Source organism: Thrips palmi, unplaced genomic scaffold, assembly GCF_012932325.1.
Source record: "Thrips palmi isolate BJ-2018 unplaced genomic scaffold, TpBJ-2018v1 HiC_scaffold_2, whole genome shotgun sequence".
Classification (NCBI taxonomy): Eukaryota; Metazoa; Arthropoda; class Insecta; order Thysanoptera; family Thripidae; genus Thrips; species Thrips palmi.
In genome coordinates, this window is record NW_023144629.1 from 9,141,957 (window position 1) to 9,156,481 (window position 14,525).

Consider the following 14,525-nt stretch of genomic DNA (forward strand, 5'->3'; position numbering starts at 1 on the left):
AGAGACAGAGCGACGGCAGTGTGCCGCTCCTGCCCTTGCTCCGCGCTCCCTTCGTGGAGACGACGCGCGGCGTGGGCACGAAGGCCCTCGTCCTGGAGGCAGCGGCGGCCAGTGGAGTGGAGGGGGGTCCGGCGCCGGCCGGCGAGACGATTCGCGGAGGTGCTTCGCGGGGACAGGTGTGTGTGTATTTGTGTGAATGTGTGTGTGTGTTGGCGAAGTGTCCTGCTTGATGGTTCGGGCCCCCGCAGCCCCGCAGCCCCGCAGTCGACAGCCGGCGGCCCGCGAGAACGCTTCGCTCCTTGCCCGCGATGGTGCTGGTTCCGCCGCCCGGCGGGGCGTTCCTCGCCGTCCTGCGCGTCGCGCTGCCCGTCGTGCTGCTGCTGGCCCACCCCGCCCTGCCGCAGAACGCCCAGAACGCCCCGGGCGCCCAGAACGCCTTCCGCGCCGAGCTGTTCCCCGAGCAGCTGGAGCAGCAGCAACTGAACCTGCAGACCCAGGCCGTGCAGCAGCGCCTGCAGGACATGCAGCGACTCCTGCAGTTCGCCCCCGACGCGCAGCAGAAGGTGCGGTACAATCCTATCGCGCGCAAAAATAAAACAGAGACCAAACATACAAAAAAATAAGACTATTCTAGGTACGTTAAAATGAAGGTGTAAAGGTATCATCCGCTAAAAAAGAACAGGAAGTGGCAGTTTTGACATCTTCCTCAAATGGAAACGACGAAGTGCATTGCTCGGCTTTGCCACTGGCGCTGAACCATAACACCACTACTCTGCCTGTTTCTGGAGGAAAACTAGACACCGTTCAACAAAACGTTTCTGAAAAGAAAAGAATACCATCGCAAACTTTGGTCTTAGTTTTTACAAACCTAGACCGAAAAATTGACTAACATTCCGAATTGGCATATTTTGGTACCATTTTTTTTCGGAACTTAATGTTCACACAGGATATTCACTGCAATGCCAGTGGTAAGTTTGCTTGCCAAAAATTTTGTAACCTCTGATCTGAAATCGTGACATGCTTGCCAAATTTCGGCAAGCTCAGGAGTACGACTGAACCGAGCTTGCCAGTTTTTGCCATTCAAAACGGCTTGCCAATTTTGTGGCAATCAAACTTAGCCTACCACTGGCTTTGCAGTGTTTGCTGTTTTTTTTTTTCGTTTGTTCTATATTTTTATAAAGTTTTTTGTGTGTATTTGTGTGGGTGTGAGACTTACTTGTTCGAGTGAGCGCTCACTTTGGGCGTGCGTGCTGCGTGCCCCACTGTGAATGGCGGTGCGTCCTGGCGGTGGCTGGCGCTGCTCGCGCTGCTTGAGTCGCCCAGGGTAATTTGGCGTCCAGGATGTTCAACCTCCGCCGTAATGATGCGGGTGCCGGAGACGAATCGGCCGCGCTGCCGGCAGGGACCAGGGATCAGCAGGCACGTTTTGTTTTCCCGCAGGACCAGACTGGAGCCGGCTGCTTCAGTCGGGCTCATGCCGGATGGGATGGATAAATTTAACTCCTTTTAGATTTTTCCGCCTCCGTCTTCTTCCTCGATTCCGCTGTACCCAAAGCGGATCGCTCCGTACAGTGTGGCTGACATTGACGGATTGCGTATAAACATGCACACGTGTGCGCACTGACGTCTGTGTGTGTGTGTGTGTGTGTGTGTGTGTGTGTGTGTGAGTGTGAGTGCGGTCGCGTTCCACCGTGAAATCCTTCCGCTGAGCGGATTCCCGCAAAAGGATCAAGGAAGGCGCCAAACGTGTCACGTACACTCCGACGAACTCTGTTAAATTTTTAGCAGATGATACCTTTACTTTAAAATATCCCTAAAACTTCAAGACACGTAAAGGAGTCAGCTAGCTTTAGCTCTTACACTCGAGTCCAAAAAGCAATCGCCTATCCTAATAATAATTTTTAAAGACTTATTAAGTCCGATAGACTTCACAATGATCAAACAAAATAATGACCACTTCGATGTCTATCGGCAGAGTGTCTATTGACAGAGTGCAGTTGACCCGTCAGAGCGTCGCGGACGCGTCTCGCACAGCCTCCAAGACCACCAGCGCGTCTTGATACAGTAGACGAATGGGACACGAGCCGCAGTGTTCACGACGATCGTGTCGCCGGTTCAATCACTTAACGCTCCGATCGTGGCTCTGCGCTCCGTCGATTACCACCGAGTAAACCGGACGTTTAAAGTCGACCATAAACTTCGACGTTTATTTCTAAGAATCACGGATTTTTAAAAAACAACATTTTTGTTAGTTTCTAGGCCCAGCGCATGGGCGTCCCTGGGTGTCCACACAATGAGTTGTTGGCGTTTAGGCAGTGAAATACAAGCCGATAAATTTAGCGCCTAAGTCGGGCCTAGCCAAAATGTTGCTGCGCGCGGACCGGCCGGCCACGGTCTGCTAAGCCGCGCCACTGCCTCGCCTCGCGCCATTTGAATAATTCCCGCCATTTTTAACGACTTTTCTTCTGCTTTTGCTTTTCCAGGCGAACCTCGCCCGCCAGCAGAGCGACCTGCTGCAGCAGCTCCAGGACGTGCAGCAGAGGCAGCTGCAGTTGCAGGCCCAGCTCCAGGAGCAGGTCGTCCGGGGGCAACAGCCGTGAGTTCAAAAGGAGCAGCTTTTTTTTATTCATTTTTATTTTTATTCCAACGCGTGGCTATCCTCTCGGAATATAAATTCCCGAATGCCCGTTCCTCGAATTCCGCGGCTAGTCCTGGCCGTGTGGAAGGCTCGGCAGGCCGCCAGCCCTCGTAAAACAAACAAATTAAAACTTGTAAATTTTTTTATTAGTTTTTTTAGTAAGTTTTGTTAAATTTTAAAAATTGAGTTAAATTTGAATAAATTTAGGTATTTTTAAACTCAATCTTTAAAATTTAACAAAACTTACCAAAAAACTAATAAAAAATTTACAAGTTTTAATTTGTTTGGTTTCACGAGGGAGGTTGCTCGTCGCTTCTCTGACGACGGTGTCCGTGGTGTCCATGTTGTCCAGGGTGCAGGTCCAGGTGCTGGAGAACAGACTGGACGCCCAGCCCCAGTTCCAGCAGCCCCAGCAGCAGTTCCGGCAACCCCAGCGGCCGCAACAACGGCCCAGGCGCCCGCAGGTCGTCGTCCGCCAGGTTCGACTTTTCGCTAACAAATTCCCCCCCAAAAGTCTGGGAAGTTCCCGTTCGGGTGGACCGCATCCGCGCGCGGGCCCAGGGGTTCATTCTGACTCATCGGCGCTTCACTGTCACCCCGGCCGACCCCGGCCGACCACGGCCTTCGCAACAACCGCCTCAAACCTTGAACGGCGTCTCTCGGCGTCGCTCGGCCGGCCGCGACTCGCGAAAACCGGCCGGGCACGCCTCCTGCCCCCCCCCCCCCCCCCCCGGGTCGTCCGGACCCACGAACCACGGCGGCGGCGGCACGTCAGGCGCGCCTCCAGGTCCTCCAGGACCCGCGCTTGCGCGCTTCGGCTCAAATTGCCGCGGATAGGTCCCGGTCCTTTGCTTCTTTTATTTTCGTTCCGTTCCTCGCGGGAGAGCCGCCGTCCTCGCGTTTCAGCGAACCGCCGCCGGAGAACAGCTTCATCATCCTCGCCTCCCAAAAGCCGGTGCGGTCTTTTGTACACTCTGACGGTCTTGCGAAGAAATGGCACACAAAGAAAAAGGCGCAAGCGTAAAGAGGGTTTTCCCTGTTAGGGAAACAGAAAAGTCACTGTATTTTGGGTATTTTGGCTCTAGTTTTACGAGACTTGGTGGGTGCAGGCGTCTTTCGATGGTGCCAGCGCCAGCACGACCGACAGAAAAACTACAAAACTTCGTATCCATTCAATCACTGCTGAAAATGCAAACGGCGCAATGACTTTCCCTGTTCTTCTGTTTTTCGCGTGTGGCAGCCACCGCCGCCACCACCGCCTCCGCAGCAGCAGCAGCAGCAGCCGCCGCCGCCGCAGCCGGAGCCCGTGACGTTCCCCGGCAGCGACGAGGAGAGCGGCGTGCCGTGCAGCACGCTGAGCGGGCGCGCGGGGACGTGCCGCCTGCTCGTCAAGTGCGTCACCTTCTTCGCGCAGATCCCCGAGCTGCGCAAGCAGCCCTGCGCCCTGGACAACCAGGGCAACCAGGGCGTCTGCTGCCCGGCGTCCGACAAGAACCCGCGTAAGGCGCAGCGGCACAGCACAGTGGGCTAGCTGGGCGGCAGAATACGCGGTTTGAGCTCCGGAGTCGCTAAACGGGACTCGAACCGAACGTGTGACCCCACCAATGGATTGCTCTCCGAACGAGGAATCCATTGGTGGGGTCACGCCACGCGTTCGGTTCGAGTGCTGTTGAACGACTCTGGAGCTCAAAACGCGTGTGGAGTTTTGGCCAGTCTTCTCGCCCACTGTGAATTCATTAAAAGTGCACGCCGAGTCGGGATTTTGAACCCTTTCCTTTCCTCCCCAGCCGCCAACAGGGGCAACAACGGCGTGCTGAAGCCGCCGCCGCCGCCGCCAGTGGAGGTGCCGCCGCTGACGCCGCAGCAGCTCAACACGGCGGCCGACCAGGGCCTGCAGCGCGTGCGCGAGCGCCAGGAGCTGGAACAGCAGCTCGTCAACATCAACCGCGTGCTGCAGCCCGACACGGCGGCCCAGCGCCACCTCGAGCTCTTCCCCACCTCCAACGACACCCTCAACAACGGCAAGCAGGCGCAGTCCTCCGTCGAGGCCTCGCTCGACCTGCTCAACGAGTGAGTGTCTGTCTGTCTGTCTGTCTGTCTGTCTGTCTGTCTGTCTGTCTGTCTGTCTGTCTGTCTGTCTGTCTGTATGTCTGTCTGTCTGTCTGTCTGTATGTCTGTCTGTCTGTATGTCTGTCTGTCTGTCTGTCTGTCTGTCTGTCTGTCTGTCTGTCTGTCTGTCTGTCTGTCTGTTTTATCGACGCACTTCTGTCTGTTCGTCCTGCTGTGTCTCCCCCACGCACGCGCGTGTCGAAGGCACAATGGCGCGCCGCGTGCCAAACCGAGACGACGACGAGCCTCTTCGCTGCCCCCAGGTTCCGGCTCAGCAAGGACCAGGGCACGTTCGCGCTGCCGCAGTTCTCGGTGCTCAACACGGTCATCGCGGACCTGTGCCCGAAGCGGCTGCCGTGCCGCGTGGGCAAGTACCGCACGGCGGACGGCACGTGCAACAACGTGGTCAACTCGCGCTGGGGCTCCACGGGCTCGGCGCTGCAGCGCCTGCTGCCCCCCAAGTACGGCGACGGCGTCAACTCGCCGCGCGCGCAGGCCAACGGCGCGCCCCTGCCCAGCGCCAGGCTGGTGAGCAACCGCCTGGCGCAGGAGTCGGACCGGCCCTCCGACAACGTCACCCTCATCCTCATGCAGTGGGGGCAGTTCCTGGACCACGACCTCACGCACACGCCCATCTCCAGAGGTGAGGGGGACGGCGCCGTTGCGGCCAGCTTTGCGGCGCCACAGTGGGCCAGGGGACCGGCGCAGGCGTCCGAAAATCTAGACGCGTTTTGTACTCCAGAGTCGCTAAATGGGACTCGAACCGAACGTGTGACCCCCACCATTGGATTGCTCTCCGAACGAGGAGTCCATTGGTGGGGTCACACGTTCGGTTCTAGTCCCATTTAGCAACTCTGGAGCTCAAAACGCGTCTAGAATTTTGGCCGCCTCCACCGGCCTTCTGGCTCACGGTGTCCGAAGGCGAGCCGCTGACGGGGACGTGGTGACGTGGTTCTCGTTGCAGGCCAGAACGGCGTAGGCATCTCGTGCTGCCAGGACGGCCAGGTCTCGGACCCGCGCGTGTCGCACCCCGACTGCTTCGCCATCCCCATCCCGCGCGACGACCGCTTCCTCGCGCCCTTCGGCGAGCGCTGCATGGAGTTCGTGCGGTCGCTGCCCGCGCCGCGGCCCGAGTGCAACTTCGGCCCCCGCGAGCAGATGAACCAGATCACGGGCTACATGGACGGCTCCAACATCTACGGCTCGGACGCCAACAAGCAGCAGCAGCTGCGCCTGTTCCGCGGCGGCCGCCTGCGCGAGCAGAACGTGCGCGGCCGCTCCATGCTCCCCGCCAACCCCAACGAGTGCCAGGACACGAGCGGCGCCGCCTGCTTCGTGTCGGGCGACGGGCGCGTCAACGAGCAGCCCGACCTCGCCCTCATGCACACCGTGTGGCTGCGCGAGCACAACAGGGTGGCCAACCAGCTGCAGGTGAACTGTCTTTGCCATGGCGGCACGTGGCGCAGTGGGCCAGAAGACCGGTGGAAGCGGCCAAAATTCCTGACACGATTTGAGCTCCAGAGTGGCTGAATGGGGCTCGAACGGAACGTGTGACCCCACCAAGGGATTGCTCTCCGAACGAGGAATCCATTGGTGGGATCACACGTTCGGTTCGAGTCCTGTTAGCAACTCTGGAGCTCAAAACGCGTCTGGAGTTTCAGCCGCCTGCGCCGGTCTCCTGGCGCACTGTGCATTGGCGGCCTCGACGGCCTTGGTGGTGCGGCTCGCGCTGCCTCCAGTCCGAATGGAGTCGCTCCGCTATTTCTGTCGCGAAATGCATTAGAACCGAGCGAGCGTCGCCTGCACCGTGGGAATCCCTGAAACCAGTGCACACACCACGCGTGTCGCTTATCTCTGTCTTTGTCACACTCAACACGTGTCGCTTATCTCCGTCTCTGTCGCACCTGCAGGCGCTGCACCCGCAGTGGACGGACGAGGAGGTGTTCCAGGAGGCGCGACGCATCGTGGTGGCCGAGATGCAGCACATCACCTACAACGAGTTCCTGCCCATCGTGCTGGGCAAGCCCTACATGGACCGCGCCGAGATGTCCCCCAAGGACTCGGGCTACACCGCCCTCTACGACCGCGAGCTCAACGGGGGCATCACCAACGCCTTCGCCACGGCCGCCTTCCGCTTCGGACACACGCTGCTCGTCAGCAACCTGCAGTGCGTGCGTCCCCACCTCACAGTGGGCCAGAAGACCGGCGGAGGCGTTCAAAATCTCGGACGCGTTTTGAGCTCTAGAGTCGCTAAGTGGGACTCGAACCGAACGTGTGACCCCACCAATGGATTGCTCTCAGAACGAGGAATCCATTGGTGGGGTCACACGTTCCGTTCGAGTCGCATTTAGAGACTCTGGAGCTCAAAACGCGTCTAGAATCTTGTCCGCCTGCGCCGGTCTTCCGGCCCACTGTGCACTTTCCCCCTCTCATTCACGTTGTTTTAAGAGTAGCCAGGGATCGTGTTTTGAAAGACGAGTCCGCTGTTCCAGGGGCGTCGGTCGCTTCGGCAACGTCCGGAAGAACTTCCCGCTCAGCAAGTCTGCCTTCAAGCCCTTCATGCTCTACGAGGAGGAGGGCATCGACGACATGGTGCGCGGCCTCACCACGCAGAGCTCGCAGAAGTTCGACCGCTTCTTCACCAAGGAGGTCGGTGCCGCCAGGCCCTAGCCAGGCCGTTACGGCGATACCCCGCGCCAGCAGCGCCTGCAGCACGCCGCCGGCCCGTCGGCGTGGAGTAGCGCTGCGGCGGGCTGATGTAGCACAGTGGGCCAGAAGACCGGCGCAGGCGGCCAAAACTCCAAACGCGTTTTGAGCTGCAGAGTCGCTTAATGGGACTCGAACCGAACGTGTGACCCCACCAACGGATTGCTCTCCGAGCGAGGAGTCCATTGGTGGGGTCACACGTTCGGTTCTAGTCCTAGGTCGCGACTATAGAGCTCAAAACGCCCACTGTTTGTATGGGTGCGAGAGAGACAGCGGCTCGATGCTCACGCCGCCGTTCCCTTCCAGGTGACGAACCACCTCTTCCAGAACGACCTGCCCTTCGGCCTGGACCTGGTGGCGCTGAACCTGCAGCGCGGCCGCGACCACGGCCTGCCGGGCTACACCGAGTGGCGGCAGGTGTGCGGACTGCGCCGGCCGCGCTCCTGGGAGGACCTGCAGGGCATCATGGAGCCCGACGTGAGTCGTCGTCCGTCGACGCGGTCCTAGGGGTGCGCAGTGGGCCAGAAGACCGGTTGAGGCGGACAAAACTCTGGACGCGTTTTGAGCTCCAGAGTCACTAAATGGGACTCGAACTGAACGTGTGACCCCACCAATGGATTGCTCTCCGAACGAGGAATCCATTGGTGGGGGTCTATGTTCGTTTCGAGGCCTGTTAAGCGACTCTGGAGCTCAAAACGCGTCTAGAGTTTTGTCCGCCTCCGCCGGTCTTCTGGGCCCACTGTGGGGTGATGCCTCCACTGCTAATCCACCCCGTCTCCCCGCAGAGCGTCGCCGTGCTGCAGTCGCTGTACCCGTCCGTGGACGAGGTGGACCTGTTCGCGGCCGGCGTGTCCGAGAAGGCCGCCCCCGGCGCGCTGCTCGGCCCCACGTTCACGTGCATCGTCGGCGACCAGTTCGGCCGGCTGCGGCGCGGCGACCGCTTCTTCTACGAGGAGGGCAACCAGCCGTCGTCCTTCAAGCCGGAGCAGCTGCAGCAGATCAGGAAGGCCAGCCTGGCGCGTATCCTGTGCGACAACTCGGACAACATCGCCCTCATGCAGCCCCTCGCCTTCTTCCACGCCTCCTTCGTGTAAGGCAGCGGCAGCCAGCAGACTGACCCCGAAAGTCGTTTTCGTCGCTCAGTCTCGCTCACACTCATGGACGCCCTATGGGTGCGAGAGAGACAGAGCGACGAAAATGACTCTCGTTATCAGTCTGCTGCAGCCCTATCGCCCTATCTCTCTCGCACTCATGGAGGGCGAAGCGCGGTTGGGACTCAGCCACTGACATGAGCCTGCAGATCTGGGGAGGGTTGGCCCGTCGCTATCCCACGCGCCAGAGACTCGGCGCCAACCCTTGGCGGCGCGCGGGGTAGCGACGGGCCGCTCCCGCCAGCGGATCCAGCGGTCCTGGGTCAAACTAGATTCTCTCTCTCTCTCTCTCTCTCTCTCTCTCTCTCTCTCTCTCTCTCTCTCTCTCTCCTCTCTCTCTCTCTCTCTCCCCTCTCTCTCTCTCTCTCTCTCTCTCTCTCTCTCCTCTTCTCTCTCTCTCCTCTCTCCTCTCTCTCTCTCTCTCTCTCTCTCTCTCTCTCTCTCTCTCTCTCTCTATCTCTGACGACGCTCTCTCTTCGCTCTGCCCACAGGAACCAGCGAGTGGCCTGCAGCAGCGACACCATCCCCAAGGTGGACATCCGCGCCTGGGCCAACGAGCGTCCCAGCAACTTCTAGGCCTTCTAGGCCTTCTAGGCCGGCCGCGCACAACAGCGCTCCCCGACAACCAATGTGATAAACTAATGAATAACTATTCGTACTGTAAGGCTTTCTGCTGGAATAAAATCGCGACTGAAACGGACGAGGACTGTTGGCTCGAAACGCGCGCGGGAATACTCCGCGCGCTCCGCGTGCGTCGGCGTGGCGATACCCCGCGCAGGGGTGGCGGCAGTGAGAACACAGTCTTGCTGCGAGTCCCACGCGGGTGTGGCGTGGCGTGGCGTGGCGTGGCGTGGCGTGGCGTGGCGCGGCGTGGCGTGGCACGGTGCTGGTCGGAGTGTCAATTCACTTGCTGCCGTACTTCCCCCGGCCCGCGCCGCCGCGCTGCCGTCGCCTCCCCCGAGACCCGGGGGGTTCCCCAGACACCGCCCGGCCCGCAGAAGGGGACCTGCTGCATGGCTGCGGCCCGCGGTCGGGCTGGGGTTCGCGTCCCGCCCGGTCCCGCCGCGGCCGGACGAAAATATTAGCAATTGACTGCTCGCTACACAACCGCACCGCCCCGCCCGGCCACCCCGGCGCTTCCCACATTAACAATTTAGGCGAGGAGGGACTCCGGGCCGCTTCCCAGCGACTCGCAAAAAAAAGGAATCTTTCCCTCTCATACATGGGAGAGGACACGGGCCTTCCCGCTGCAGCTCTCCACGGGGCTCGTTCGTAAATTACTAGCCAGGGGAAGGCCTTCGGCCTCGATGCTGAGCTGCATTCTGCTGGAGATGAAAATGCATTTTCATCAGTAGTTAATTTGGATGTGTTTATTTTGAAAGATTTTGAAAAAAAGACCTTATTCTCAAAGTAAGTGGTCCAACCAATCCTAACCTAACCTAACGGGCTCGTGACAGATCTTACTCTACTCGTGACAGATCTTTCCCTACTCTCGACAGATCTTATTCTCAAACTAAATGGTCCTACCAATCCTAACCTAACCTAACGGGCTCGTGACAGATCTTACTCTACTCGTGACAGATCTTTCCCTACTCTCGACAGATCATATTCTCAAAGTAAATGGTCCAACCAATCCTAACCTAACCTAACGGGCTCGTGACAGATCTTACTCTACTCGTGACAGATCTTTTCCTAATCTCGACAGATCTTATTCTCAAACTAAATGGTCCAACCAATTCTAACCTAACTTAACGGGCTCATGACAGATCTTACTCTACTCGCGACAGATCATACCCTACTCGCGACAGATCTTATTTTCAAATTAAATGGTCCAACCAAATCTAACCTAACCTAACGGGCTCATGACAGATCTTACTCTACTCGCGACAGATCATATCCTACTCGCGACAGATCTTATTCTCAAACTAATGGCCTATGAAGCTTGGCGTATGGCGCTACGACTATGGAGCTTGGACTATTGAGCTGTGACTTTAGAATATGGACTATGGAGCTTAGACTATGGAGCTTGGACTATGGATCTTGGACTATGGAGCTCTGACTATAGAGCTCTGACTATAGAGCTTGGACTATAGAGCTTGGACTATAGAGCTTCGACTATGTATACGCATATGAATATAGTAAAAATAAACAGAGGAAGATACCTCTAGTAAACTAAAGGTATCGGGGGGGGGGGGGTCGGAAAAATGAGCTATTCAAAATCCCAAACAGGGTGCTTCGCTTCGCTCAGCAACGAAAACAACCAGGAGGGCGTGCACGGAAAAAAGAAATTCGTTGACCCAACGAAAATGTACGTTGATTCCGTGATAGCCGAAAAAAATCTGTTTGAGTAACGATAAGTTTGTTCGCGTAACGAATAATTTGTTGGTACGACGAACAATTCATTGGCGGAGCAAAAAAGTTAGTTGGAGTGACAAAATCATGACTTCGTTCCTTTGACGGATCTTTTGGTTGCGCTTAATGATTGTTAGTTTTGCCGACAAAAAATTTCAGTGCTCAAACAAAATTTTCGTAACTCCAACAAATGTTTTCGGTTATCACGGAATCAACGCACATTTTCGTTGGGTCAACGAATTCCTTTTTTCCGTGTGGAACTACAGCCCGCACGGTAAACGAAAACCTCTGACTGTGAGTTCTCCACCAGTGTTCATTTTCGGTTTCCAAAGTGACGGCTTGAACTCGGCGCGCGAGGTCTGCTCGGGCTGCAGGTCGTTTCGGACGCCACCGTCGAAAACCGAAGAGTTGCATCCGTTTTTGAGTGACAGCGACTGAGAAACGGGCAAGTCCCGAAAACCGAATCACGCCACTCGAAATGCGGGATTTTTGTTTACCGTTAGGGCGAGGACCCCGTTATACGTTACGTCATGGTGACGTCCGAATGGACCAAACATTGACTTCAATTATTGCTCAACAGAAGGTCGCGTTCACAGTTTGGTGTTTTCACCAGTTGTACTATGGTGGGTGCGGCCGAACAGAAATACACCCCGACTCGAGGGGGTAAACGCTGCGAAATACCGTGTAAGTACACAAAAACCGTGTATTACGCGAAATACACGTAATTGTAATACCATGTTTGAGCCAATCGTGCCAAATCTTGGCATTTTAATGCCGTAATACACGTGTTGCACCCTCGTAATACAGCGTAATACCGCGTAATACCGAGTACTCCGTACACGATTTCTTGGAGTGATTACCTCCTCGCCCCGACTCGTCTCACACGCGCTGTACAGTAAAACTGCCCTCCGCGCGCCTTCGCGGCTGCAACTGCTGCAATCCGCGGGCGCCGTTTGTAATCAGCCTCTGTTTTCCCGCCAAATTATCGCGCGCGGAACTGCTTTTTTTCCCGTCCCCGTCTCCGTTCCGTCTCGCCGCCGCGCCGCGCCCCGCCTAGTGGGCCGCCCCGCACATCGCGGCACCGCTCTCGCCGCTCCAGCCAGCTAATCAGCTGAGTGCACATTATCGCCAACCTCGCCTCCCCCCTCCCCTCCACTGGAGCAGCGGCGTCAATAACGACAACACCCCAGCCGAAAATCCCGGTTACGGTTCCGGAGAAAATCTCCGCTTACGATCGTAAATCGCCCCAAATTTTCCGGTTGCGATCGGAAACCGGACCTAATTTACGGTTACGGTCGGTCACGTCCCGGTTACGATCGGACTTGTTCCGGTTACGATCGGACTCGTTCCGGTTACGACCGGACCCATTCCGGTTACGATCGGACCAGATCCGGGTCCGAGGCCGGACTCGAAGAAGCATGTCCCATGCGTTTAAGTCTCCAGCGAATTTTCAGAAACACTCCATAACTTGTGAACGGTAACTTATAATAAATTTCTGAAGTCAAAATTGGGCGTAGCTCGCAAAGTTTACCCTGTCGTCATGCTTATATAACGCGGATCTCTGCTTGATGGAGCACCACAGAAGACAAACTTGATGTCTTGTGACACTTTGTACTCCGACCGGAATGGTCAGTTACGGTCGTAAACCCCTCCTGGTTACGATCGTAATCGTAACCGGAAATGTCCGAAATTACGGTCGTAATCGTATTCCGGCCGGAATCGTATCCCGGTCGGAATCCTATCCCGGTCGTAACCGTACTCGGAACCGTAACCGGGATTTTCGGCTGGGACAACACCGGTGACAACAACAACAACAATGACGACGACAACAACAGCAAGCATGAACAAAAACTCACACGCGGATAAAATAATCATCATCTATGTAGAGCATCGGACGGGGCCCGTGTGCTGAATAATGAAGCCTGCAGCATCACGCTCCATTTGGGGCCCGTCTACTCGCCACAGACTGGGGCGGGGCGTTGTGATTCCTGTGTGTGTGTGTGTGTGTGTGTGTGTGTGTGTGTGTGTGTGTGTGTGTTCGGATTCCGGCGTCCGGGGAGGAGACTCATCCCCCGGGTGCGATCCGATCCTTTCCAGATTGGCGCAGCCGAGGCTGCACTTGTAGGTAACACACCTTCGCCGTGGTCTGGCGAGACAAGTCGTTTCCAGATCTGGGTGGCGGTGGCAAAATAGTATGGAGGTCGTATGGTGCCGAGAGGAGTCAGAAATTTTCTGCGATGCACCAGTGTGTCGACAGGGTCGCCAACCCCAGCCGGCCCATTAGGCAATAACTTGGCAAGCAAAGGCAGTCGAAGGCAACTCCGGAGCGGCCGTCCGCCGGGCAGGTAGGCCTCCCTCCCGCCGGGCTGTCCGTCGTGCGGCCTAGCGCTCGACACACGGCGCTACGTGCCGAGGAGGCAGCAGTGGGCCAGAAGACCGGTGGCGGCGGCCAAAACTCTAGACGCGTTTTGAGCTCCAGAGTCGCTAAGCAGGACTCGAACCGGACGTGTGACCCCACCAATGGACTGCTCTCCCAACGAGGAATCCATTGGTGGGGTCACACGTTCGGTTCGAGTCCCATTCAGTGACTCTGGAGCTCAACACGCGTCTAGAGTTTTGGCTTGGCCGCCGCCACCGGTCTTCTGGCCCACTGTGCAGAGGCATCGCAAGCCTTCCCGGCCTGTCGTCCGGAGAGACGGAGACGAAGACGAAGTGACGGCCGGCTTTTCCTGCTGCCTCCACTGCAAATTAAGTGCGCACTGAGCACAACAAATAAAGCATTTAAGTGCGCACCAAGTGGTCTCTTACTTTTGTCCTAAATGTGGACGGCAGGACACCCTGAGTGCTGCTCCGCTTCGTCACGTGCATTGCAATGCATGATCAAATCTTTAAATCGCTCGTCCACGGCTACTGCACTGCGTACTTCGTTACTGGCCACGTGACACAGCAACAGCATATTACTTCCGTCCTTTCCAAAAGGCCGCCTGGGTTTCCGTCCGAGCGGACTGATTCCGGACAGTGCTTTCACCGCTCCGTCTCTCTCGCACTCGCGGGCCGGTCTGCCTTGGTGCGAGGGAGTCGAGACACTGTCGGGAATCGGTCTGCGCAGGCGGCGCGGTAACTGCTCGGTTCGTTTTATCGAATGTATAACGCATCCCGTAATGACAAGGAGAAGAAGACGAGCACGACACCGTTAAAGTCACCTCCGAACGCCCCGCCCCGCCCCGCCCTCGCGGTCCCCCACCCTCCCCCACCCCCTGCCCCGGCGGCCAGCCAATGGGAGGACGGCATGGAGGCGCCGCGCGCTGCCATTGGCTGAGGCCGCGCCGTGCCGAGCCGCGCAACCCCCGTCCGTCCGTCTCTCTCTCTCTCTCTCTCTCTCTCTCTCTCTCTCTCTCTCTCTCCTCTCCTCTCTCTCTCTCTCTCTCGTCTTTGTTTTCTTTCAGAGAGAGACGGCGGAGCGAGCGCGGCGAAGGTCCTGCAGAGGGCCGGTGTTTGCTTGTCCGCGAGACGCTGTGTGTTTGCAGAGCAGCGGCCCGCCTTGGCTCGCCTTTTGGCTCGCCTTTGCC

General features: G+C 57.4%; 1 protein-coding gene across 1 annotated transcript; it reads left to right on the forward strand.

The window, feature by feature from the left end:
* Positions 1 to 276: 276 nt before the first annotated feature.
* Positions 277 to 9,304, forward strand: LOC117647242 (peroxidase-like). Its single transcript, XM_034388922.1, has 12 exons — positions 277 to 563; positions 2,484 to 2,596; positions 2,991 to 3,117; positions 3,879 to 4,137; positions 4,426 to 4,708; positions 5,011 to 5,390; positions 5,712 to 6,178; positions 6,658 to 6,914; positions 7,240 to 7,396; positions 7,760 to 7,930; positions 8,239 to 8,543; positions 9,096 to 9,304. The coding sequence occupies exons 1-12, from the start codon at positions 309 to 311 to the stop codon at positions 9,178 to 9,180; spliced, it is 2,859 nt and encodes a 952-aa protein (XP_034244813.1). The 5' UTR covers positions 277 to 308; the 3' UTR covers positions 9,181 to 9,304.
* The last annotated feature ends 5,221 nt before the right edge of the window (positions 9,305 to 14,525 follow it).